The sequence below is a fragment of the Ascidia mentula genome, chromosome 8 (assembly GCF_947561715.1).
Source record: "Ascidia mentula chromosome 8, kaAscMent1.1, whole genome shotgun sequence".
Lineage (NCBI taxonomy): Eukaryota > Metazoa > Chordata > Ascidiacea > Phlebobranchia > Ascidiidae > Ascidia > Ascidia mentula.
Window position 1 is genome coordinate 12,573,245 of NC_138573.1, and position 27,004 is coordinate 12,600,248.

General features: G+C 37.7%; 1 protein-coding gene across 2 annotated transcripts in view; it reads right to left on the minus strand.

The window, feature by feature from the left end:
- Positions 1–14,920: 14,920 nt before the first annotated feature.
- The window catches only part of LOC145910614 (uncharacterized), a 112,461-nt gene continuing 100,377 nt past the window's right edge, over positions 14,921–27,004 (minus strand). The window contains exons 1-3 of one of the 2 annotated variants that reach the window (XM_082997805.1): positions 15,772–15,847; positions 15,573–15,711; positions 14,921–15,409 (exon numbers count right to left, since the gene is read on the minus strand). In XM_082997805.1, the coding sequence (XP_082853931.1) occupies positions 15,331–15,409; positions 15,573–15,711; positions 15,772–15,826 (273 nt within the window). In that variant the 5' untranslated portion in view covers positions 15,827–15,847 and the 3' untranslated portion in view covers positions 14,921–15,330. Of the gene's footprint in view, positions 15,410–15,572; positions 15,712–15,771; positions 15,848–27,004 lie in introns of those variants that run through there. The other variant, XM_082997804.1, reaches the window with a different exon arrangement.

Here is a 27,004-nt window from a genome sequence, read left to right on the forward strand (position 1 = left end):
CCCCTACTGGCTTCGAACGTCGCACCATACGCTGTGGTTCCGTTCTCAAGGCCGCTAATGGAAGCTACATAGCCACTTTACTGTTACAAAGTTGTTCAACTGCACTTCCCCTTTGGTGTTTACAAATGGAAGTTTGTGTTGGCCGATGTCTCACGTCCACTGCTCGGTGCTGACTTTCTCCGCGCTAATCGCCTGCTTGTCGACGTTGACAAGAAACGTCTTGTTCACTCAGGGGTGTTCGCGAGCTACCCCTTGAAAACGTCTCTACACCAACCGCCACAACTTTGCACTCTCAATTCCGTGCTTTGCCCCTACGAGAAGTTGCTGGAGAAGTTTCCAAAGGCAAAAATGCCAAGATTTTGTGATTCCTTGGCTAAGCACGGTGTTCAGCACCACATTGTAACTGATGGCTAATGATGTTCCCAGTTCCAAATTATCCAGCCTGGCCGGATCCGGATAGTTATCAATCGAATCCGGCAGGATAATTTGGATCCGGCAGTTTGTTAACACCGCTTCGTGTATTTTATTGGTTTGGCAAAAATGTTTGATTGCCAGAAGAATGCTATGTTAAGGTTAACTTATCATGAGTGGGAAGTTCAAGACATGCAGTCCACATGGAACATCTCGAGCAGCTTTTCCAACGGCTTTCGGACCAAGGTCTCGTCGTCAACTTACAAAAGTGCGAGTTTGGCAAAAGCAGCATCGAGTTTCTTGGGCCTTTCGTCGACCAATGCGGCATCAAACCCCTGTCCAGCAAAGTAGACGTTGTGAGGAACTTTCCTGTGCCAACAACCATCAAAGGTTGACAGGAGTTTTCAGGGATGGTCAATTTCTACCACAGGTTCGTGCCCAATATTGCCAATATTATGAAACCGCTCTATGGTGCTTTAGCGGGCAAACCTAAGCAACAGGTGTGGTCGGTCGACCTGTAGAGGGCTTTCGATAAGGTTAAAGACGCTCTCGCCATTGCTACGCTTTTGCATCATTCACAGTGGCAAGCTTGCATCGCACTCACGACCAATGCCTTTGCGAACGCTGTGGGTGCCGTTCTTGAACAATTTTCTGAAGGTCATTGGGCCCCTCTTGGTATCTTCAGCCGTCAGTTGAGAAAGCCGGAAACGAAGTACAGCTCCTTCGACCGCGAGCTTCTTGCGCTGCACCTGACCATTAGGCATTTCCGCTATTTTCTGGAAGGGCGCAAGTTTACTGCGTACACCGACCACAAACCGCTTACTTTCGCATTTAAGAAGGCTGCCGACCCTTGGTCTGCTCGCCAGCAACGTCAACTTTATGGCGTCGCCAACATACCACTTTACTCAAAACTATTCTTCCTCTTTCCTGACAAAAACTAATATAAACACAGAATTTTAGATACACCTAACCCCTGCTCTTTCTTTTATTGAGTTTAATATTGGTTTACCCCCCTAACCTACATTTATTTTTTGAATACACCCAAATTCAACTACTTCGCTTCTTGGTTATTTCAGTTCTCAGAGCACTTATGCCACAAAACCCCTATTATTTCGATAATCCTACTTATTTACATTTTCCCCAACTCCTTAACGATCATACACACGAGCACCGAGCACTGATTATTATTTTGAACACCACCCTTACCCACACAATATGGAAAACCCGAAATAAAATTAAAAAGAATCACAATGTTGTTAAAAATATCCCTTAAAAAATGACGCAATCCTTTCGTCAATCTCTCAATTTTAAATATCGGTTACTGCGGTCCTGCAGGTGGTAGGCTACTTGTCAAAGCCGTATATTTTTTTACCGGGCCCCACCGAGTGTACCCCTTTCTTTCTTTCTTTCTTCCGCTTTCTTCCCCTCCTCATTAAAATCGCAATACTCCATTTCTGTACATGTTCACTTCCATTTAGCGTAACTCTCCCACTTTTATTTCGCGCTCTCTTCTTGTACATATTGAAAATACCTGTTCTACCCTTTTTCGCGCTAGTTTTAAATATATGAAAGAATCAACCGCTTTACTTTGCCATTTTAGAAGTTAGATGCAAAGTTCAGTCAAATTTAGAAGAACGGGAAACTTGCCGATGCAATTGATTCCGTCACTTGTGAATCCAGAACAGCAACCTAGTGGCGGAGAGTTCACACATACTGACGTTGTTGGAGACGGTAGGGTTGGAATTGCTGGTTCGGAAACTGTAAAAGCTTGCGGTTTTAACATCATCGCATATTTATCATAAAACCACTAAAAGATACAAAACTCAGAAGCTAGTCGTGAATGAGTAATCGGACTTACGAGTTCTGGCTGTAATAACTTGAGTGGATGTGGAAATGAAGTTCCGAGCTGTAACTGTTATGTTGTACTCGGTATCAGGCTGTAAGTAAAGGAAACCCGTCTGCCTCGTTCCAGCATAGTAATGTCTTGTGTTGGTGGTTGAAGCATCTGCAGTGTTCGCGTTGCTGGCATTCCATCCAATAAACAGACTGTTGTGGGTTCGCCACAAAACCTTAGGATTGTGAATAACTGGTTGACCTGTGGACAAAAAACGTGACCAGTATGAAAAGAAATAATACTTTCTGTTTTCTCCTTTTTACAGAACAGCAGCACGGTATACTTACCACTTGTAAAACAGGTGTAACCGTTCATACCTTCAGCACAACGACCAGGGCAAGAACTATTGCAGTATCCTGAACATCGATGTAACCAGAAAAAAATAGATTTAATTAAGTTAGGTATACTTTTATATTTGTGGTTTGCGAAGCTAATGAGTGAACAAATTTATTCAGACTTCCTATTGATTAAAAAATATCTTCAGGTTACGATGCAATTAAACAAATGAATCACGTTTTGTTTTGGTCTCTTTATTGATGTTATATGTTAGCGGTTAATATAATATTGTTGATAATGTAAAAACAATTGGATTGAACAGCTATTTCAACTAAAAGCACAAACCTTGGCAGTTGAAGCCGTCGCCTACAAACCAGTCTTTGCACTTACAAGTGTAACCCTCACTTGTGTTTATGCAATTTGCCTCAACGTGACATGCGTGAGTCCCAAGAGTGCATTCATCAACACCTGAAAACATCACGTAGTTACCGACTATATAATACTGCTTTCCGAAAAAAACATGACAAAAACTCACTCTTTGACCTAAATTTTTAACATAATGTACATATTATAAGTTAGTATTCAAAATAAATCAAATGTAACATGAATATTTGTACCCACGTTGACATTGGACGCATGTTACAACAAGAAACACGAACACTAGAAAATACAACATCATGTTTGCAGAATATGCTGACACTGAACACATCTTGCATGACAAAACCCCTTTTCTTCCAGCAACGACACAAAGCACTTTTTCTTCACATTCACTGAGTGTGTTGAAACTTGACAAACAACCAGTTTGTTCAATCCAGAAAATATCAACGGAAATTCCCTCGTGATAATCCCAAAAACGTTTTTTATGTGTAAATTGATCGAAGCCAAACAAACTGCGCGATGCGACACGATATGTAGTTTCCAAAGCCTGTCAGACTGTCTTCGTTTGTAATAGATCCGGAATTGTCCGCCACTGCACGACCCAAACATTTTATACATTTACATAATACCTGACACAATGAGTGGTTTGCGCTTTCCATTAGATAATAAAATAAACAAACTGTTATGGAAAACTTTGTTTACAGGCTTTGCAGCCCAGGGAATGCAGCCTTGCTGGGTCGGCCTCTTATTCCTGACATCTCGATACGATAGCTGTGATCGCCAAGGACCTGCACAGTGGGGCGATCCTGCCAATTATGCTATTGCATGAAACATTACTGTGTTGATATACAAACAGAATTATTGGTCTGAACTTATCAAAGCGTATATTTTTAAACTCTGGTGATATTGGAGGAATGTGAAACGGGGGGTTTACGTAAACGGTCACGCAGAAAGCGACCTTTAGAAACCATTTGTTTCTCATCAGATGCACTGATGACGATCTTCCCAGCTAAATTGCCTGACCACGACTTCCACATTGTGGTGATCAAGTATTTCGTGCTTGGTCGCTCCTTCCAACATTTCCTAATGTCCACAAAAAGGTTCAATTTATATAAATGTTCATGTATGTACATATTCTTTCATTGCTTGTGTAGTATTAGAGTTGGAATAAGTCGTATTTTCATTTTTGCATTTATCTTTCTAATCTTCGAACAACTCTTAACATAGATAATTAAAGACGAAGACCAAATTGTAAATGAGGATTTACGCAAAGTCATTCAAGCATGAACACCCCACGCTCAAATTTTACGTAACCACCAGGTTTACAAGACAGTTGAAATAATTTGGGCAAAACATAAACTGGTTGAAAATGTTTGTGGTAAAATATTTGACTCTCATAGACCTTGCTTTTGAAAGTAAATTTCATAAATTAATTGATTGAATGGATGCTCTTCAAATAAACTACCAAGCAAACAAAGCCAGAAGAATCACCTGAAATTTTCTCCAAGACACAAAATAAATGTACAAATTACTCTTTTACAGTTTTCATGTCGCTTTACAGTGCGAATTAATTGTGAATTTGATGCGTAATGAGCTTCTGAAACAAATTAGTTAGTTTCTTTCAAGCGTTTTATTCAAGAATGTTGGATTATCATTGTGATTCCATGCAAATACCAGGAGGACATATTTTTATTGGAATTGCTTGTTATGGGGAGTAGCTCCAGTTTCATTATATATACCTGAAATCTTACGAGATAGCACATGGAATAAAATATACAAAGGTGGTGATACAACAGTTCACTAACAGTGTAGCATAATCTTGCAAGCAATCTATCCTTTAGTTGTTCTTCTTCTCTCGGTTTCGTAATCAGTCACGAGGAAGCACTTGATTGCAACTTTTGTTAGCTTAAATTATCAAAAATCAATTCCATTGATATAAATTACAGTCGTTAAAATGTTTCGACACTAAAATGCGAAAAACATTTGCCACATTTTATGAAGGTATTTTTTACTAACACGTATTTTGTTATTACTGAGAACCGTGTATCTACGAATAAGAAATGTAACTGGAAATTTTCTGCCAATCAGGTGACGAATGCAGACCCAGTTACTCATTACTGACGCTTACTTTGCAACACTCGTATATGTTTCTGTTTTGAAACTGTATTTTGAGTGCTGTTTATCAAGAAATAGCTTTTATCAAATGTTTGAAACAAAAATTATGCTTGTGACCCACCTTGTTGGAAAAGAATGTGACGACAATTTAAATGCAGCATTTATTGACAGATAATTGCTTTTCATGGAAGCTTCACATGTAAATTGAAGCATGTCATTTAAATTTGAATAATTTCAATTTCAATTCAGTTTATTTCCATCCTTATCCGGTACAATACAAAACTGCACAGTAAACACAATAAATGGACCAGTTTGGATAAAGACGAGGGGACGGTAAAAACCGCAATTGGCTATCTGCAAACGCCCCTGGGTTGTGTCGATTTTGCAAAGATTTTAGGCTGTTTTACGCAGTGCATTTGACGAAACAAAAGAAAAAGACAATCAACAATCACTGTGCATGTAACAAATCAAGAACAAGTGCAATAATAGCAAGAATTTGTTTGTTTGTTTTCATGAGGCGTACGATTGTATTTTGGTGAATCGTTGCGAATTTGAATTTGGCGAGTGAACGCACACACGAGGAGAGTAATTTTAACGGCGGCGAAGTGTTGTTGTGATTTTGTGCTAAATTGCGCCCTACCGCATCAAAACATTCCTGCGGATATTGACATCTCAAACGTGGTCTGCTGCGCAACATTGGTATGTAAGTCAAGAAGATGTAATTTCAGTGCTTTAAGAAGTCCTTTTGAACTGAAGCTTTTGATGTTTTGCGGAATGTTGTTCCATATTTCTGCGCCTTGGTATTGTATAGTTTTTTTGCCTGGTTGAGTGTACACACGTGGGAGATAATATTAATGGTTCGTTAGACATCGTGTTGTGTGGGTATAAACGTTTGCTTATGGGGTAAAATAGTCCTTAAAGGCTGCGGGTAGACGATGTTTTTTGTATTCGTAAGAAAATTTACCAAGTTGCAGCTTGTGCAATAGATTGACGGGAAGAATTTGGGCGAAGTGCTTTATTTTGTAGGACCACTACTGGATGTAGCAATGATGGGCAAACAAAACCGCACCCCAAAAGGCCTTAGGACAATTGTGAGTGAACAAGTGCATGATGCACTGTTCGTAATGTGCACTGCCCAATGAGGTGCTTCAGCTTTGCAACACTTTTGCAATTTTTTTGCAGAATGAGTTGACATGTGGGGCCCATGACAGTGTATCGTCAATATGTACCCCAAGGTACTTCGTGGTCTTAACTTGCTGGAGTGTGGTGTCATTAATCTTAAGGGTAAATGCAAAGTTGTTTGTCTTTTTGCTGTTTGCGAAGAGCATGAATGTGTTTTTTTGCAGTTAACTGTTAGTTTGTTGGAAATGAACAATGTATTAACCTTATCGAGTTCGATATTTGCAGCCTTTTTTAAATCTCTAATTAGACATGTGTCATCTGCGAATAATTTTGTGCAGAATGAGGAGTCGCAAGGCGAATCATTTACATAAATGAGAAACAGAAGGGGTCCTAGAGGAGATCCCTGGGGAACACCGCATTCCACGTCACAGACATTGAAGTGGAAATTGTAAATTTTAGTGTACTGTTGCCTGCCTGGAATCCGTAAAACTCTAATTTTTGCAGAATGATTTTGTGGTTGACGGTATCAAATGCCTTTGATAAATCCAGGAAAATTGCACATGATTTTTGTTTGTGATCTGTGGAATTGGCTATTTGCTTACAAAGCAAATAGCTTATAACTGTCAAATCAGTGAAATAGACAGGCCTGAATCCATTTTAAAATTTGGTCAGTAGGTCAAATTTTGTTAAGTAGTCGGTTACTCTTTCATGTATAATTATTTCAAAAATTTTAGCAAAAACTGGTATTAGCGATATCGCGGTCTGTAGTTGTTAACATTTTTTTGATCTCCTCCCTTGAACAATTGCGATATTTGCGACAGTTTAAGAACAACCGCATTGCTGGATTGAAAAATTAGCAGCAGTTTTGAAACCGATTGACCGCTTTTATCATTTCATCCTGCACGTACTTTGTTTATTTCCTTGTTTTGAACACTCATTACATTCAGCTTTCTTATTTTGACTGTACAAGTCTGTGTTCTGGTAACGTTGCAAATTCCTTTTACGAATTTTGTTTTATGTTACAACATTCCACAGTACACCAAATAGTCTAAAATGTGTTTTGATTACTTGAGCTTGCGTCACATGGGGCCATATTAGAAGTTGCATGGCTTGCTGAACTAAACGAGTAAAGAAAATATTTGTTTCTTAAAATGAGAAAAGCCCGTTTTTCAAAAGCAGACTACGAAACATATGAAAACAAAGTTAGACATTATTTTGCAAATTCCATTAACTCTGTAAGGGTTATACCTCCCTCACCAGAAAACCGTTGAATCCGAATAAACAATTTATTATCAAGCTGTGGGAATAAATCCCAAGCGGGCGAATAGCTTGTAGAGTTTCAGTAATAATAGCAGTGTCTTGTCACCGAATAGAAGTTTAAAGACAAAACACGATGATTCCAAATAGAGTAGAATCGAGCCGCATGCAAAGAGCCCAAATAACAGGCGCACATGACTATTTATACTCGGACTTTCGGAAGCTTATTGGTTGGTTTCGTCACGTGCAGTTATACATCACTTAGGGCAGTGCTTTTCAACCTTTTTAAACTCTATCCGCACTTTTCTGTGGCACGAAAATTTCATCCGCACAATGCGGCCAAACCGCGCATGAAATGTTTGCGAACCCCAGGATGTACATAACTAATACCAACAGCCAGGCTTCATGATAAATTGCCCTTTCTTGGACGTTTCGAAATTTAAACGATTGGAAACCTACCGACGATTAAAGGGGAAGGATTAGCGTTGCTTCTTGAAGCTAGTGTACGTAACCAAATATAAAAAATTCTTAGACTAAATAGTCTTTTATCGGGCGATTGTCATCCGCACTCATCCGCACCATGTTGCCTATCCGCACAATAAATTTTCACATCCGCACCAGTGCGGATGGTCCCACAGGTTGAAAAGCACTGACTTAGGGTAATATAACACAAGAATATTACATAAGAACTAAAGTGTGGGGTGACATAAGTATAGGAAAACATTTTATTAGGTAAACAGGATGTTGAAGAATCAATTTACTCGAGAACATTCGATGGATAAATCATTTGGGTCACATTATGAGGGTTTGTTTACACTTGGGTCGGAAGTTGCAAAATATTCAATGCATCTGGTAACGGGGCTTGCAAATGCTTGTTCGACACTACAAGCGAAATGGATTATGCAATACTTGTGAAATGCTACACACAAAACATTACACAATACAAATGTTGGTTTCTCTGTGTTACAGACACCAAAATGCGAAAAACCTTTGCCATATTTTAAGCAGGTACAACTGTAAGTGCCCGAAACATAATTTGCAGACAGACACTAAAAAAGGTGACAAGGAAAGTAAAAACGTTGGAGTTGGAAGGAGAATCAGAAGTGGTCATCATTGGTGACTCGAAAGTGGAAGAACTCGGTGTGGTCAAAGTCGTAGCTGGAGTTGAAGAAATCGGTGTGGTCGAAGTCATAGTTGAAGTGGAAAACATTGTGGTAGTGCTGGCTAAGAGACCTTCTGTAAAGCAAAAGTATTTAAAACACTTGTGTCACGTTCGCATCACTCAGTAACGCTTACCTGTGGTGAAAGTGAAGTTAGTTGATGTGCTTGTTGAGAACGTGGGTTTGACCATGATGGTATAAACCAAAGTTGGGTTAAGATTAGCAAACGCTGCTTCTCTGTTGAGAAGTCTGCTGTACTTTGTTATTACACTTGTTCCTTCAATCAACGTCACGTCATAAAAAAATACTTCATAAGCTGGAACCAATCTTTCCCACTTGACGATGACGAAATGAAGTCCAACATTTTGTGGAGTAATTGTGACATCACTGTTTCCTGTGGTTAATTTCTTAGACCAGTGTTCGTTGTTTAAATCTCATTTTTAATCAACAACTTACCATAACACTCGGTGCTGTCATAACAGTAACAACTTAATCCATAATAATTTTTTTCGCAGGTAGCGCGGGTTCCACAATTTGAAGAAGAAGTTGAATCACATTTTCCTGCAAATTTTGTAGTGTTTAGTGGAACTTTATGACTTTTAGTTTATTGTAACTTACCCACACAAATGATTCCATTGCCAAAGTATCCCAACTTACAAGAACATGTGAAACTGCCCATTGTGTTCGTACATACCGCCTCATTGTGACAGTTGTGCAAACCGTTAGAACATTCATCAATATCTGTAATAAAGTTTTACTTATTTGACTAAATATCAATTTAATGACAAATTTAATTTTTATAACCTATACAAGCTCCTCCTGAGAGCGCAAACCCAGCTCCACAACCATGAGCAGGATTCGGTGTGCTTGGCGACAAAGTTGGGTCAATGGACATTTCAGGTTCTGCAATACAGTTGCCAAGATAAAAACTAAATTTAAGGTTTTTGTTTTATGTTGAAAGGGAAAGAATGAGGTACTTTACCTGTTTGAGCTAAAATGCTCGCAGATGCGGTTCCAAGGTGGTTATAGACAACTACAGTTAGATTATAAGTTGTTGATGGCTTCAGAAACGAAAACGCTGCTTTTCTTGGAATGTGTTGATCATAGGAAACTCCATCACCGGACAAAAATGCACTTATATATGCAATGTTGTTGCTTGTCCATGAAAAACTGAGGCCGTTCCTAGATTTCCAAGTTGTTGATAAGTTTCCAACAGCAGGTTGTTCAACTAATAAAAACAAATTAAACTCTTGATTGCATATACACCTTCATGAAGGTGCTTATTTAGAGTTTTAACTTAGATGCATTTTATATCTAATTTATGTAAAATGTATATGTTTGGCACCCGTTGATGGAGGGTCTGTGAAATTGTTTCGATCCGTAGTGCTGAAAAGGTTGGAGACCTCTTATTTGTACCACCAAAAAAAAGTGTGAAATCAAAGGCAATTTTTGCACCACTTACGAGCAGCCGTTATACTGTAAGTCGCATCGCGGGCAAACTTTTTTGTAAGTAAAGTCAGGAAATGATATCGTAACATACTTACCAAAGGTGTCAGACCAAAGGGGATATGTATCACATTCTCCTCTTGAATAACATTCTGTTCCTCCACAATGCTCTATGAATATTTACAAAATGAAATTTTACGAAAATTTAAACTCATGCGAATTGCCTAAAACTAGAAGCACAGTTCAAAATGAAATTTTACGAAAATTTAAACTGATGCGAATTGCCTAAAACTGGAAGCACAGTTATTCCATTATTGAAGTAAAGAACTTTATTAAAGATTTGGAAAGTTTCAACCTAACCTTATATCGCCATATTGGCAGTAATTTTTGCAATCGGAAGTAACGGTTTTGGATTCACAAGAAAAATCACTCACGAGTGCAGACATTTCCATTCCCAATATAACAATTGTTGCAAATGCAATTGTAACTTCCAAGTGTGTTCGTGCATGCTGCGTTCGAATCACATGGATCAGCTTGGCACTCATTAATATCTGATGAAAGAACTTATTTGGTTTTACAAACGGATTGTCTTTACACATAAACTTGGCTTGTAGTAGTAAATTTTATTCATAACGCAAAATTCGGTAACATTTACAAGAACGGGGAACTTGCCGATGCAATTGAAACCGTCACTTGTGTATCCAGAACAGCAACTTAGTGGCGGAGAGTTCACACATCCTGACGTTGTTGGAGTTGGAAGGGTTGGAATTGTTGGTTCGGAAACTGTAAAAGCACGCGGTTTTAACATCATCAAAAATCACTCAGAAGCTGGTCGTAAATAAGTGATCAAACTTACGAGTTCTGGCTCTAATAACTTGAGTGGATGTGGAAATGAAGTTCCGAGCTGTAACTGTTATGCTGTACTCGGTATCAGGCTGTAAGTAAAGGAAACCAATTTGCCTCTTTCCAGAATAGTAATGTCTTGTGTTGGTGATTGAAGCATCTGCAGTGTTTGCGTTGCTTGCATTCCACCCAATAAACAGACTGTTACAGGTTTGCCACAAAACCTTAAGATCGTGAATAATTGGTTGACCTGTGGACAAAAAACGTGACCAGTATGAAAATAAACAATACTTTCTGTTTTTACCAAGTAACTTTTCACAGAACAACAGTACAGTATACTTACCAATTGTGAAACAGGTGTAACCGTTCAAACCTTTAGCACAACGACCTGGGCAAGAACTATTGCAGTATCCTGAACATTGATGTAAACAGAAAAAATTTATTTAATTAAGGAAGTTGCGGGTATAAAGTTAATTTTTTGGTTTGCAAAGCTAATGAGATGGCAAACAAATTTAATCAGACTTCTTATTGATTAAAAAATATGTTCTGGTTACGATGCAATCAAACAAATGAATCACGTTTTGTTTTGGTCTCTTTATTCATGCTATATGTTAGCGGTAAATATAATATTGTTATTAATGTAAAAACAATTGAAAACAAGATTGAACAGCTATTTCAACTAATAGCACAAACCTTGGCAGTCGAAACCGTCGCCTACAAACCAGTCTTTGCACTTACAAGTGTATCCCCCACTTGTGTTTATGCAATTTGCCTCAACGTGGCATGCGTGAGTCCCAAGAGTGCATTCATCAACACCTAAAAACTTCACGTAGTTACCGACTGTGAAACACTGCTTTCCAAAAAAACGAGACAAATCTCACTCTTTGACCTAAAATTTTAACATTTTATACTTACTGTAAGTTAGTATTCAAAATATTCTATAGGTAGCATAAATATTTGTACCCACCTTGACATTGGACGCAAGTTACAACAACCAACACGAACACCAGAGAGGACAACATCATGTTGGCAGAATAATTTGAGAAATGAACCCAGCTTGCGTGACAAAAGCCCTTTTCATCCACCAGCTACAAAGCACTTCACATTCACTGAGTGTGTTGAAACTTGACAAACAACCAGTCTGTTCAATCCAGAAAACATTAACGGAAACTCCCTCGTGACAATACCAAAAACGTTTTTTATGTGTACATTGATCGAAGCAAAACAAACTGCGCGATGCGACACGATATGTACTTTCCAAAGCCTGTCAGAATGTCTTCGTTTGTAATAGATCCGGAATTGTCCGCCACTGCACAACCCAAACATTTTATACATTTACATGATACCTGACGCAATGAGTGGTTTGCGCTGTCCATTAAATAATAAAATACAAAATATGTTTTCGAAAACATTAGGTTTACAGGCTTTGCAGTCCAGGCATTGCAGCCTTGCTGGATCAGCCTCTTATTCCTGACATCTCGATACGATAGCTGTGATCGCCAACGACCTGCACAGTGGGGCGATTATGCCATTGCATGAAACATTACTGTGTTGATATAGAAACTGAATTATTGGTCTGAACAAGCGTTAACTTTTGAATTTTGGTGATATTGGAGGAATGCGAAACTGTGGATTTACGTAAACTCAGTCAAGCAGAAAGCGACCCCGTTTGGAAACCATTAGGGTCGAGGTAACTATTGTCGGAATGTTTTTTCTCATCAGATCTCATCAGTGCAGCTCAGTGACCGGTGACGATCTTTCCAGCTAAATTGCCAGGCGACGACTTCCACATTGTGGTGATCAAGTATTCCGTGCTTGGTCGCTCCTTCCAACATTTCTTAATGTTCACTAAAAGGCCTAATTTAAATAAATGTACATTTTTGTACATATTCTTTCACTGCTTTTGTAGTATAAGGGTTGGAATAAGCCGTCTTCCCATTTTTGTGTTTTTCTTTCCAATCTCAAGAACAACTATCAACATAGATAATAAAGGACAAATACGAAATTGTAAATGAAGATTTGCATAAAGTCATTAAGCATGAAGACCCCAGGCTTAACTTTTACGTAACCACCAGGTTCGCAAGACAGTTCAAATAATTTGTGGAACACATAACGAAAATGTTTTGCGGTTAAATGGTGAAAAATGCCTTGCTTTTGAAAGTAAATTTCATAAATTAATTGATTGAATCGATGCCCTCCAAAAAAATTACCAAGCGAACGAATACAGAGGAGTAATTACCTGATATTTTCTCCAAGTCACAAATAAATATACAAATTACTCTTTTACAGTTTTCTTGTCGCTCTACAGTTTGCGAATTAACTGTGAATTTGATGCGTAATGCGCTTCTGAAACAAATTAGTTAGTTTCTTTAACTATCGTTTTGCTCCGGAATGTTGCAAATATTATTGTGATTCCCTGCAAAGACGAGGAGGACATATTTTTATTGGAACTGCTTGTTGAGAGGAGTAGCTCCAGTTTCATTATATATACCTGAAATCTTACGAGATAGCACATGGAATAAAATATACAAAGGTGGTGATACAACAGTTCACTAACAGTGTAGCAGAATCTTGCAAGCAATCTTATCCGTTAGTTGTTCTTCTACTCTCAATTTCGTAATAAGTCACGTGGAAACACTTTTGTTTGCCTAAATTATCCAAAATCAACTCAAGGAAACGCGACCTTCACATTTACGTACTAGCAATCTACAAACATAATCAGACAACCAGACAATAAACTGAACCTCAGGTTGGAAACCTTTAGCATTTAAAAAGCCAAATACACACTTTAGCCTTAACTGAAACAAACCATAGAATCCACGACACGTAACTTGATGGGGATAATTTTAGTCCTTAAATTCACTTGAAAGCAAAACTTCCACCACTATACCATTTCAGTAAACTTACAAAACCCAACAGTACACGCAATAGTGTAAAATGCGTTTTGTTTGCAATGAGCTTACCGTCACATAAAGCCATATTAGAAGTTGAATGACCTGCTAAACGAGTAATAAAAATATTTTTCACTTTATTACAATCGTTGAACTGCTTCGACAGCAAATTGCAATTGCCACATTTTGAGAAGGATTTTTTTACTATTAGCTGTTTTTGTCAATACTGAGAACCAAGTATATATGATGTAACTGGAAAAATGTTTTGCCAATCAGGTGACGAATGCAGACCCAGTTACCCATTACTGATTTTGCCAGTCCAATCACGTGCTTCTACATTTACAATGATTGGGTAATTACAAATTTATTTTTTGCCTATTGACATTGCTTTCCTCTGCAGGTTTGCTTACGTTTGCGTTTTCATGTTCGTGTGTTTTTACTTTTCACACAGTACCATTAGATCTGACCTAGTTCAGCCTCCTATCCGGTCAGCTACTCGATAACCATTTTTAGTTCTTAGCTGCACGCTTTCTTCTGACATAAGCCCATATTACTGTTAGAAAATGTGTGCAATTTATGATGATGAAAAAAAAACCAAATCTTGAATCTTGAATGTTACTGAATGCAGACCTTGTTACCCTTACTTACCCTAACAGTCGTTGTTGCGAAACCCTATTCTGAGTGCTGTTTTCCAAAAATTTCTTTGCCTGATGTTTAAAATTTAGAAAGTCAGAACCTAATGTATTTCCTGAAGCATAATTTGTTCAACGAAAAGATGACGAATGTAAACAACATGCAAATTTATGTTAATGAATTTTATTGGTTTTTGGCCTGTTTTACAGTTCACCTTGGCAATTTTATGAGAATTTTATAAGAATATATTTGAACTGTGAGCTGTGATAACCACCTACAGGCAGGCGACATTGTAAAGATGCCCGTGAATTGTTTTGTGAAGTTTTTTAATTAAAACGTAGCCTATACGTTCTCTTTTGCATTAGATTATGTGTTTAAGTTTTCTTCCAGTAATACAAAAATGATGACCAAGCTTGTCAGAAAACAAGAATTAAAGAGCAGCAATTATTGACAGATAATTACTTCTCATGCAAGCTTCACATGCAAGTTGGATGATATAAAAATTTAATTGTCTGCTTGAAAGCACTAGGAACATTAGCAGCAGTTTTGAAACAGATTTAATGCTTTATCACAGCTGTATACAAAGTATTGTTCTTTCTCTGGCTCATATTTATTGGATCACAAACATCTTACACATGCCTTGTTTATTTCATTGCTTAAGTTTATACACACGTTACCAGCAGCGTCCTTTCGACTGTACAGCATATTGTAAGGATTAATGTGTAAAAATTTGGCGAGCGTGTTATGGTAAAATGCAAGTTTCTTTTGCGAAAACTTGGTTTTTAATGTTACAACTAAAATGACTCAAACATATTGTGGATACATGAAACGAAAACAAGATAGCATGTTGCAAATTTCGGTTACAATATATGTACATAGAATTTCTGTCTCCGTCCTGGTGGGTTCAGGGTTTACACGCTTCCCTGTAATCTTTCCATTTTTTATATTCAGCTTTCCAATCTTCCAACAACTCGCGATATTCTCTGCGTGAAATTTTTCATAAATATATTCTATTTTTAAAAAATGTGAAAGATATGCTAAAAATTCGAAATCCTGGATGTACGACATAAATTTGGCATTTGTTCATTTTGCTATGATCCCAAAAAATGATGTACGTTTGTTTGAGTTGCTTGCAATAAAGGTTACCTATGACTGGGCAAAACGTTGCAGCCAGAAGGAGGTTCAAAAGTGGTCGTTATCGGTGGCTCGACAGTGGTCGAAATCGGTGTGGTCAAAGTCATAGTTGGAGTGGAAAACATTGTGGTAGTGCTGACTAAGAGACCTTCTGTAAAGCAAAAGTATTTGAAACACTTGTGTTACGTTTGCATCACTCAGTAACCCTTACCTGTGGTAAAAGTAAAGTTGGTTGATGTGCTTGTTGAGAACGTGGGTTTGACCATGATGGTATAAACAGAGGTTGGGTTAAGATTAGCAAACGCTGCTTCTCTGTTGTGAAGTCTGCTGTACTTTGTAATTACACTTGTTCCTTCAATCAACGTCACGTCATAAAAAAATAGTTCATAAGCTGGAACCAATCTTTCCCACTTGACGATGACGAAATGAAGTCCAACATTTTGTGGAGTAATTGTGACATCACTGTTTCCTGTGTGTGGTTAATTTTTAGAACAGAGTTCGTTGTTTAAATCTCACTTTTTATCAACAACTTACCATAACACTCGGTTCTGTAATAACAGTAACAACTGGTTCCATAATAATTTTTATCGCAGGTACCACGGGTTCCGCAAATTGAATAAGAAGTTGAATCACATTTTCCTGCAAATTTTGTAGTGTTTGGTTGGACTTATTGGGTTATTGTAACTTTCCACAAACTTAACTTACCCACGCAATTAATTCCATTGCCAAAGTATCCCAACTTACAAGAACATGTGAAACTGCCCATTGTGTTCGTACATACCGCCTCATTGTGACAGTTGTGCAAACCGTAAAAACATTCATCAATATCTGCAATAATGTTTTGCTTATTTAACTAAATATTAATTAATGACAAATTTAATTATTATAACCTATACAAGATCCTCCTAAGAGCGCAAACCCAGCTCCACAGCCATGAGCAGGATTCGGTGTGCTTGGCGACAAAGTTGGGTCAATCGGCATTTCAGGTTCTGCAATACAGTTACCAAGATAAAAACTAAATTTAAGGTTTTTATTTTGAAATGAAAGGAAAAAATGAGTTACTTCACCTGTTTGAGCTAAAATGCTCGCAGATGCGGTTCCAAGTTCGTTATAGACTACTACAGTTAGATTATAATTTGTTGATGGCTTCAGAAACGAAAACGCTGCTTTGTTTGGAATGTGTTGATCATAGGAAACTCCATCACCAGACAGAAATGCACTTCTATATGCAACTTTGTTGCTTGTCCATGAAAAACTGAGGCCGGTACCAGATTTCCAAGTTATTGATAAGTTTCCAACAGAAGGTAGTTCAACTATTGAAAATTGAAGTGTAGAAGTTATTTATGATAGCAAATCTGCGAAAATGCAAACTCCGAACCATAGTGGACTTACCAAACGTGTCAGACCAAAGGGGATATGTATCACATTCTCCTCTTGAATAACATTCTGTTCCTCCACAATGCCCTATGATTGTTAACACGATGGAATATTGTGAAACAAATAATTAGAAATGTTATGCATTCCACAATTAAGGTAAGAAAAAGAAAAGTCATTTGTTCCTTAGCTCGTCATATTAGCAGCAATTTTTGCAATCGAAAGTAACGGTTTTTGATTCACAAATGACATAACTTACGAGTGCAAACGTTTCCATCCCCAACATAACAATTGTTGCAAATGCAATTGTAACTTCCAGGTGTGTTCGTGCATGCTGCGTTCGAATCACATGGATTACCCGTGCACTCGTTAATATCTGGTAAAAAATATGACAGTTTGTCAAACCGGTTGTTTTAACACATTTACACGGCCTGTACTTTCAAATTTTATTTATAATCGTGTAAACTCCCATATCGTTTGTGGACAGCTGCATGTGGCAAAAATATATTACGCAGAACTGATGCAGTATACTGCAGGGGGCAAAAAGTTTTCTGCAGAGTTCCAAATTTAATGTGTTATCTATACACAAAAAGGAAAGTATAATTTGCAATATTATCTCGACATTAAAAACATTTTTATGACACATGTTGAAACTAACAGAAGTCAAATGCAAAATTCGGTCCAATTTACAAGAACGGGGAACTTGCCATTGCAATTAAACCCGTCACTTGTGAATCCAGAACAGCAACTTAGTGGCGGAGAGTTCACACATCCTGACGTTGTTGGAGATGGAAGGGTTGGAATTGCTGGTTCGAAAACTGTAAAAGCATGCGACTATAACCTTATCTTTGCATATTTATCATAAAACAACTAAAAGATAAAAACACTCATAAGTTGGTCGTGAATAATCGAACTTACGAGTTCTGACTTTAATAATTTGAGTGGATGTGGAAATGAAGTTCCGAGCTGTAACTGTTATGTTGTACTCGGTATCTGGCTGCAAGTAAAGGAAACCTATCTGCCTCGTTCCTGAATAGTAATTCCTTGCCCCGGTGGTTGAAGCATCCGCTATGTTCGAGTTGCTGGCATTCCATCCAATAAACAGACTGTTGTGGGTTTTCCACAAAACCTTGATATTGTGAATAACTGGTTCACCTGTAGACAAAAAACGTGACCAGTATGAAATGAAATAATACCTTCTGTTTTTACTAAATGCATTTTTACAGAACAACAGTACGGTATACTCACCACTTGTGAAACAGGTGTAACCGTTCAAACCTTCAGCACAACGACCAGGGCAAGAACTATTGCAGTATCCTGAACATTGATGTAAACAGAAAAAATAGATTTAGTTAAGTTAGGTGCGGGTAATTTTTAAACGAAGGTAATGAGATGGTAAACAAATTTATTAGGACTTCTTGGAATAAAAACAATGTTCTCGTTACAATGCAATCTGACAAATTAATCACGTTCTGCTATATGTTGCTCTGCTATATATTGATACTATATATTAGCGGTTAAAATTACATTTTGTGAATTTGTAAAACAAGGAAAAAACAATTGGATTGAACAACTATTTCAACTAAAAGCACAAACCTTTGCAGTCGAATCCGTCACCTACAAACCAGTCTTTGCACTTACAAGTGTATCCCCCACTTGTGTTTGTGCAATTTGCCTCAACGTGACATGCGTGAGTCCCATCAGTGCATTCATCAACACCTGAAATCATCACGTAGTTACCGACTATAAAATACTGATTTCCGAAGAAAACGAGACAAAATCTTGCCATTTTATCAAAAATTTCAACATATTATACTTATTGCAAGTTAGTATTCAAAATATTCTAAAGGTAACATGAATATTTGTACCCACCTTGACATTGGACGCATGTTACAACAACAAACACGAACACCAGATAGGACAACATCCTGTTGGCAGAATAATCTGAAACTGAACCCTGCCTGCGTCACAAAACCCCTTTTCTTCCACCAGCCACACAAAGCATGTTTTCTTCACATTCACTGAGTGTGTTGACACTTGACAAACAAGCAGCCTTTTCAACCCAGAAAAGAGTGACGGAAATTTCCTCGTGCTAAAACCAGAAACCTTTTATTCTGTGTACATTGATCGAAGCCTTTGATAGCCTGTCAGACTGTCCTCGTAATTGATCTGGAATTGTCCGCCACTGCACGACCCAAACACTTCATACATTAACATGATACCTGACAAAATGAGTGGTTTGAGTTTTTCACTAAATAATAAAATACAAAATATGTTACAGAAAACATTAGGTTTACAGGCTTTGCTGCCCAGGCATTGCAGCCTTATTGGATCAGCCACTCTATCCTGACATCTCGATACGATAGCTGTGAACGCCAAGGCCCCGCACAGTCGGGCGATCCTGCCAATTGTGTCATTACATGAATCGTTACTGCGTTGTTATAGAAAATTAATTATTGGTCTGAACTGATCAAAGCATTTATTTTTAAACTCAGGTGATATTGGAGGAATGCGAAACCGGGGTTAACGTAAAGTCGGTCAAGCAAAAAACGACCTCAGTTCCGAAACCAACTGGTTCGCAGAAACTTTTTTTTAATTTTTCTCTCTCTAGGTCTCACTGGTGTTTCTTGCGTACCGACGTGACTTGACTCGAATAAGAACCCTGCTCTGGGATTTTCAGTAAAGTCAGTCGTGCATGCAAACGTTGAGTGTAAAATTTTACGGAACCTAGTAGAAAAGACATATTTTTCCGGTAAACCGACTTTCTATAACGGCACACCGGTTGTCAAGCGCTGAGTGTTTGTTGTACAAAACCTAGAATTTCCATGTCAAAATGATACAGGTGTAATACAAAAGGTTTTTAATTTGCGAAACGTTTACAGAAGCGTTCAAGTAAAAAAAAAAAACCATGTGTTGGACATTGCAAACAGGTTGTGATGAGAGTGATTGTGTTCTGCAACGTGTCAACCAATTTAACGTTCCAATATTTCTACAATCTTCCACTGAACCCAGCTTGCGTGACTAATCTCCATTTCTTCCACCAACGACCCAAAGCATTTTTTCTAAACGAATCACAGGGTCCGTGGAACCTTGACAAAAAACCTTGACTATCTGGTTCGCAGCAACATTTTTTTAAATTTTTCTCGCCAGTTCTCACTGGTGTTTCTTGCATACCGACGTGACTTGGCTCGAAAAAGAACCCTGCTCTGGGATTTTCCGTAAAGTCAGTCGTGCATGCAAACGTTGAGTCTATCATTCAACGAAAACTAGTAGAAAAGATACTTTTTTTTAAAAAAGGAGCTATTTTTACTTAAACCAGTGAAAATGAAAAATTCTGGTGGTTTTAATGTTGATTAAAATGCTCAAATTATGTAAATGTAATTTTATTGCTTTAGTACTAGGGTTAAAATGCCTTATTCATCTTTCCATTCGTTGTATCTCTCTATCCAATACTAGAACAACTCTCAACACAGATTATAATAGGGGAACCCGAAACTATAACTGGGGATATGCGCACAGTTAGTGAAGCATGCAGACCCATCCACCCGCTTTTACGAAATCACAAAGTTCACAACAACGTTCGAATAGTTTGTGATAAACATAAACGGCTCAAACATGTTTGTGATACAATGTTTGGCTCTCATAGACATTGCTTTTGAATGCAATTTTCATAGTCGCTTGATTGGAGGAGTGCCCTCCAAATAAGGTACCAAGCGATTGAAGCGAGAAAAATCACCTGAATTAAAGAAATTTTCTTAAAAACACAAAATCAATGCATATTTAATCTTTTACGGTTTTTATGTCGCTTCACAGTGCGTTTTCAACGGCCACGTCGGTAAATAAACACGACCTTTTCATTCTAATTTAATTTCTTGAATGCTTGAAAAAAGGATTTTACTGCATTGCTGTATGTACAAAGGATAATCACCTAAGGCATTTTTGTTATTAACTGCAAGTGACGTGTGTTTATTTGCTTTTTTTTCATTTTTCAGTTACTACATTACTCGCATTTCTCACGAATACAAACAGTTGATGAAAAAAGATTTGTACGTTAACAGGCAGACTGCCGTTGACTGAAGGCAGTGACTTTTTTTATTTTGTCCCCTGTGGCAGACGGCAGAGGCACCAAACATTGCAGAAGACACAACAATTACAACAAATTATTGTAAACTGCTGGAAAGAACATTGTTCTTTGTCATTGACGCAACCACTATTTTTGTGGATGTGCAGCGACCCAAGAAATAGTCGCTTGGCGTGGTCCAGCTCCATTTCCAGGACCTCTGCCTGTTTGGTGCCTCTGTCTCTAGCACGTGAGTTGACAAGCGGTGTCAACGTTCCCCCTTTTTTCTTTTGTGCCCCTGCGTGTTTCAGTGTGATTCACTTGTTGCGTTATACCTGATGAAGTCTCGCCGCATGGCAGACGAAACGTCGTAAGAATACAGTACGTTTATGCCGGGGAAGATCAATACATTTTTAATGGCAATATGCCTGGCAGCAACAGGAATCCAACATTTGTTAAGAGTTGACATTTTTTTTCTAATTTTAAGCTTAACTGTTTTAATGAGTCTAATGCTTGCTGGTGCACTGTTTTTGTAAGAGACTGACTGGTAAATAACTTTATTAAAGCACGAGCTTTCGCGAGCTTTATCTCGCTTCTTTAGGTGCAGTGTTTTAATGAGATACCACCCGTGACATTTTCCACTCTGGACACTACTTCGAAATACCTGTTTTAATCACTGATGTTGTAAAAGGCAAAATGTTGATTGTCTCATTTGAATGCATGTTCCGTGAGTATTAACTTGTCAGTGATTTCAATCTTTTAAAATCAAAACAAACTACTAGTCAAGCATATAGTGTATAATCGTATGATCGAGATGTTTGCCTGACCTGAATAATTTCGTCACCGAGTTTCTTGTGGGATTTTCGCCGATGGCGCTGACATCATTTGGTGTTGCCATGAATATCGTGTGTGATGAAACTATTCAAATAAATGAAAACCGCGTTTTTTCTATAAAGGTCATTGTTCACGCATTTGTTTGCTAATAAGTCATGTCATTTGCAAAGCATACACAAGGCGTCGATGATGTCAAGGTTATAGAGAGGGTATATTTACCAACGATGGCATTAGGAGCTTAGTGTTCACACGAGTAACAAAGAAACTGTTTGCGGAATCAACATTCGAGATGGGAAATAATGTAGGCTGTGTTAAATGCCACAAGTCAACGTGTTTTGCAACAAGTGAAATTTTCGATTGGAGCAAAAGGCAAAAGCAAGGTTAAGGCAAATTCTTCAATGTTTAGGATCGTTGTGGGAATGCTTGGCAACCTAAACACACGCTTGACGATTTGTGACGTTTGTATGTTTTATTTGCTAACCTTTGTTAACTTGTAGTACAAATATGGCCTGCAATATATGCAAACTGAAAATTAAATAACCGTAAGGCAAAATTAATTTTGAAGAAAACAAACGTTCGATAACATTGTTGTTTTTTGCGCTGATTTTGGTATCTCTGGCAATAAACAAATTCACTATAGTCACTAGATATTAGGGCACCAAATTGTTGTCGCGTTTTGGCGCGCTTCGTTACTTCCATACGTTGCACCGTTTACGGGTAAAAAAAAAGACATAAACATACGTAAAGTATCTTTAATCTACCCCGTTTAACTACAATTTTACTATTTTGCGACCGATATTGCTAAATAGTGTTTCAGTTTTTCTTCAATGACACTGACAGTATTGGTGATGTTCACATTTGACGTCCTTATTTACAAATTATTGATGTCATTTACGTTTAACGTGGAACTGAAATAGAAAAACATATTGTTTTTGCAAACCTTTAGTCGATGATGACACGCAGTTAATGGGTGGGTTATATTTACCAACCTTGGCATACGTACCTTGTTGATCACACGAGTAAGAAAGAAAGAAACTGTTGTTTAACTTGTTTGATGGGAAATAATGCAGACTGTGTACACTTCCACAAGTCAATGTGTTTTGCAACAAGTGAAATTTTCGGTCGGTGCCACATGCCTATATATACAGAGCATTGAATGGAAGGTTCACATTTGAAAGCTATTTGCAAAAATGAAGAACTTCCTTGATTTTCTCCTCTTTTGCGTGGTAAGCATGGTTTTGATGAATTCAGTTTGTAAATCAAGTGATGAGTTTATTGAAAATCATGACTGGAGTCCGTCATTGGAAAAACACATACTTTACGAACGTAAGTAGTTGAGGTACTAAACCACTTACCTTGCAACGAAATTCATAATTATTTTTCTTATTTTTTAGATTGTGCCTCGGTTAAATATACTTTTCCAAGAGCTGACCAAACGGAAGATTATGTTAGATACAAGAGATACATTCCACAACTGAAATCCGGAACAGTTTGTTTGTGGTTTAACGTGGACAACTTTTCTGCGGTCATGCCTCTTGTCAGTTACCAAACATCAATATCACGCACTGAATTTCTCATTGAACTGAACACGCAATCAAAACTTAAAATGTTTCTTTCCGGTCGTGAAGCAAGGTTTTATTATGACTTACAACCATTAACAGACGTAAGTTTACAGAAAACGTTTAAAATAATAATGCATCGTCTTTGTAAGGTTATTGTCGGTTTAGCAACTAACATTTTCTCAGTACACATACATACACTTTTGCGAAAAGGACATGTACAAACACAGACAAAAAGTATTATCACGTTAGAACGATTAAATAATTTACTATTTTGCTTTGCAGTACCACATTTGCGGATGGTTTGACCATCCCAGCAGCTCGGTAGGGATGTATTTGAATGGAGTGAACCTTGGTAATCAGACTCATAGTGGAGCAAACATTGAAGGAGGCGGGAGTTTACTGATCGGACAGGACGAAGACTACACATATGATGACGGATTTTTCCCAAATCGCTGGACAAAAGTACATATAATAAACTGTTCAATGAGCATTATAGCCAAGCATCATACGTTGACGTTTGCATTTAAAACGCACGTTTTAACTAAAATAAACTAAACCTTTGGGACAGTTAATTAAACGGGCATGGTGGGGCAACACCTTCACCAAAATGATTGTTGTTTTTTGGTATCCAACGTGCAGTGTCACTGAATTCCTGCATTGGATTGTTTTGCAGGGGATCAATCGAGAACGTGGCCATTTACCCACGAGTTATCACTGAGGCAGAAATCCAACAGATGATTAGTTTGTGCCAATGCCCGGTGGATGACACGGTAATGATGACTGTGGATCGTGTCGAATTCTTTGGAGAATCATCTTACTCCATTCCCTCTGATTGCCCTACTATTTAACTGGTTTTCACTGACATACTATTTCTTTTAATTAGGTGCTGATTGTGTGGTTTAATTCATTTTAATGAAATCGTTTTTATCTATTAATTGATTCGTTTGCGGAACATCAAATTTGAGTATTAGGCATAATGGAACAACACTTCATACATTTATTATATTCAGCACAGACTGTTCAATGTTAAGCACAGTAGCGCAGAAAATATTGTTTCTTTTTCTCTCGCTTATTATTATTAAATCGCAGCAAGTCCATAAGTTATTTTCTTGTTTTTATGTTGATATTCACTTGATACAAAATAGTTGTCGGTGCAGCATAAAAAAGAGTAGTACGCAAATTTTGCCATGATCTGCGTACGTTTCGATTTTTTTTGCGCAATTAGTTTTTTCAGTTTAACGTCTGGTTAGTAGGCTTTCCACAATCTACAAAAAAACGTATGTGCGCTGGTATCAATCATTCCCACTTCACGCCGACAAAATGAAGTCCAACAATTTTCGGAGTAATTATGACATCACTGTTTCCTGTGGTTAAATGTTTGTTTTTGAGTACGTTGGCAAACTTCACGCTTCATTAACAAAGTTCCCGTTAACTCTGTGTAGTAAAAGCAGTAGCAACTGGTTCCATAACAATTTTTATCGCACACACCGCGGTTTCCACAAATTGAATACGAAGTTGAATCACGAATTCCTGTACATCCTGTAGGCCTACAACTCTTTAGTAGGGTATGTTGAATTTCAGTTTACTGAACCTTACATACACAAATGATTAGGATTTCAAGTGTTGTTGGCGCCATGCAACCCTTGAAGTAGTTCGGTAAATATTGCCGACCTCTCTATTTTGTCACACAGAAAAAAATATATTTTCCACAAACACGCTCTCCGCACTTGAATATATAGTTGGGTCATGATACTGACGGCATGGTATTTTCACCAGTATCATTTTGTAGAAAACTTTCCACACCATTGGTTACCAACCAACCCAAAGCGGTGTCGTATTCATCCCAGGATTCAGTATACTTTTGTTTAAGAGTTATTAGGTCTGTAGTTTTTATACAGTGTTGACCCTTCGCTTGTGAAATACGATGGTTAGATATTCTATCACCACAACTGCTGGAAGGTCAGGCAATTGAAAATGCAATAAAAACTAGTCTGCGCCCCAGAACATTAAAACAACGCACTATTATGAAACATCTGACCTAAAGACCGAAAACCACGTTCCACCTTTGAATGTCACAGTTGACACCCTTATTTCTAGAGCATACTTGAAGATACTTGACGTCAAGGTTATGAAATGGATGTATTTACCGACGATGGCATATGTACCTCAATGATCACACAGGTAATTCACGAGGTGTTTGTGAACTTGGTCGTGGGAAGCAATGCAGACTGATTTCAATTGAAATTGTCAGTTAGCGCCATGAACCTATATATACACAGAGAAATAATAAACACATCTACATTTAAATGTGTTGCAGTGATAAATATTGGTCAGTATTATTCGGTGATTTTTAGTCTGCGATTACGCAAACTGTATAAAAATTGATCATTTTATGTTCTCTCTACTCACAAAATACTTGTAAATTTTAGGTTTCGACTTAATGTACTAATTACCATTTACCAGAATGTAGCCTTAGCACTGTCTAAAAAAGCAAAAAAACGTACCACAAAAGGCATTGTATAATGAATCCACTTTCAACACTATTTGGTGCGCCAAAAACAAAAAGTCTTCTTTGAATTGGGCCTTTTACCAAAAAAGATGACAAGGGTCGTAACTTTCATTATATTGCGATACATCACCAACATAATAGATCACAAATATTTTGACTGATTTGCATTTAACTTTCTAATAACATAGGAACTTGTTTGCTTCTGAACACGGACAAAAACATTACGACCCATAAAAACGGGCCTGGTAGCATCACATAAAAGACTTTTGTTTGACTTTCACCATACGGAGACAATACTTGCCCGATTTTGATTTCCCGAAACGAAGGTCGTAAACTAATGTTACGTAGGCAGTTCTGGCGAAATAGTCCGAGCTATCTGTTATTCTAACTACGTAAAGCAGGCGAAATGCGATTTCGGACAAAGCATTTGTGTTTTACATGATCCTGTGTTTTCTCGTAATAGCCGCATTGCGTCCTAGATTTATAAACGTATGCGATTCATCTATTTCTTTTGTTAGCTACAAACACCTTGAGGTGAAACAGTTGTTTCAGACGGAATCATTCTGCAGCAAATTAACCATGGAAAGCAAAGTAAGTGGCAAAACATAACTTTTGCTGTTGATTTTGTAGCGGTTTAAGTAATAAGTGAGTTTATAATCAAGCTTGTAGCAAGTAGCAAAACATGAATTCCTTTTGGACCACATGAGCCGTGTGTGTACGAAGCATGAGCTCCGTTTGCATAAAGTGTTACGATTATGTAACAAATGGCTAAATATGCTAGCCTTTCGCAAAGGGGAGGTTCATGGTTTACAATGAAAACGTTTGATTCATAGTCCAAAATATCGACCACAGCCAAACAAGTCAAAGGCAACACAGCAACCAGTAACAAATGTGGTACTTTGTTTGGTCGGATGTTTGGCGTTAAAACTAACAATCCTTTGTGAAGTTCCAATGAACATGAGTAACGAATTGCAACCAGAAACGTTAAGTTAGCATAACTTTACCTTGAAGTTCAGTTTATTGATAATGTGTATATCTCATACTACATATACGTTATACAACCTTACAATGCAAGTCAATAAACAAAGTTTAACCATAGGAAGTT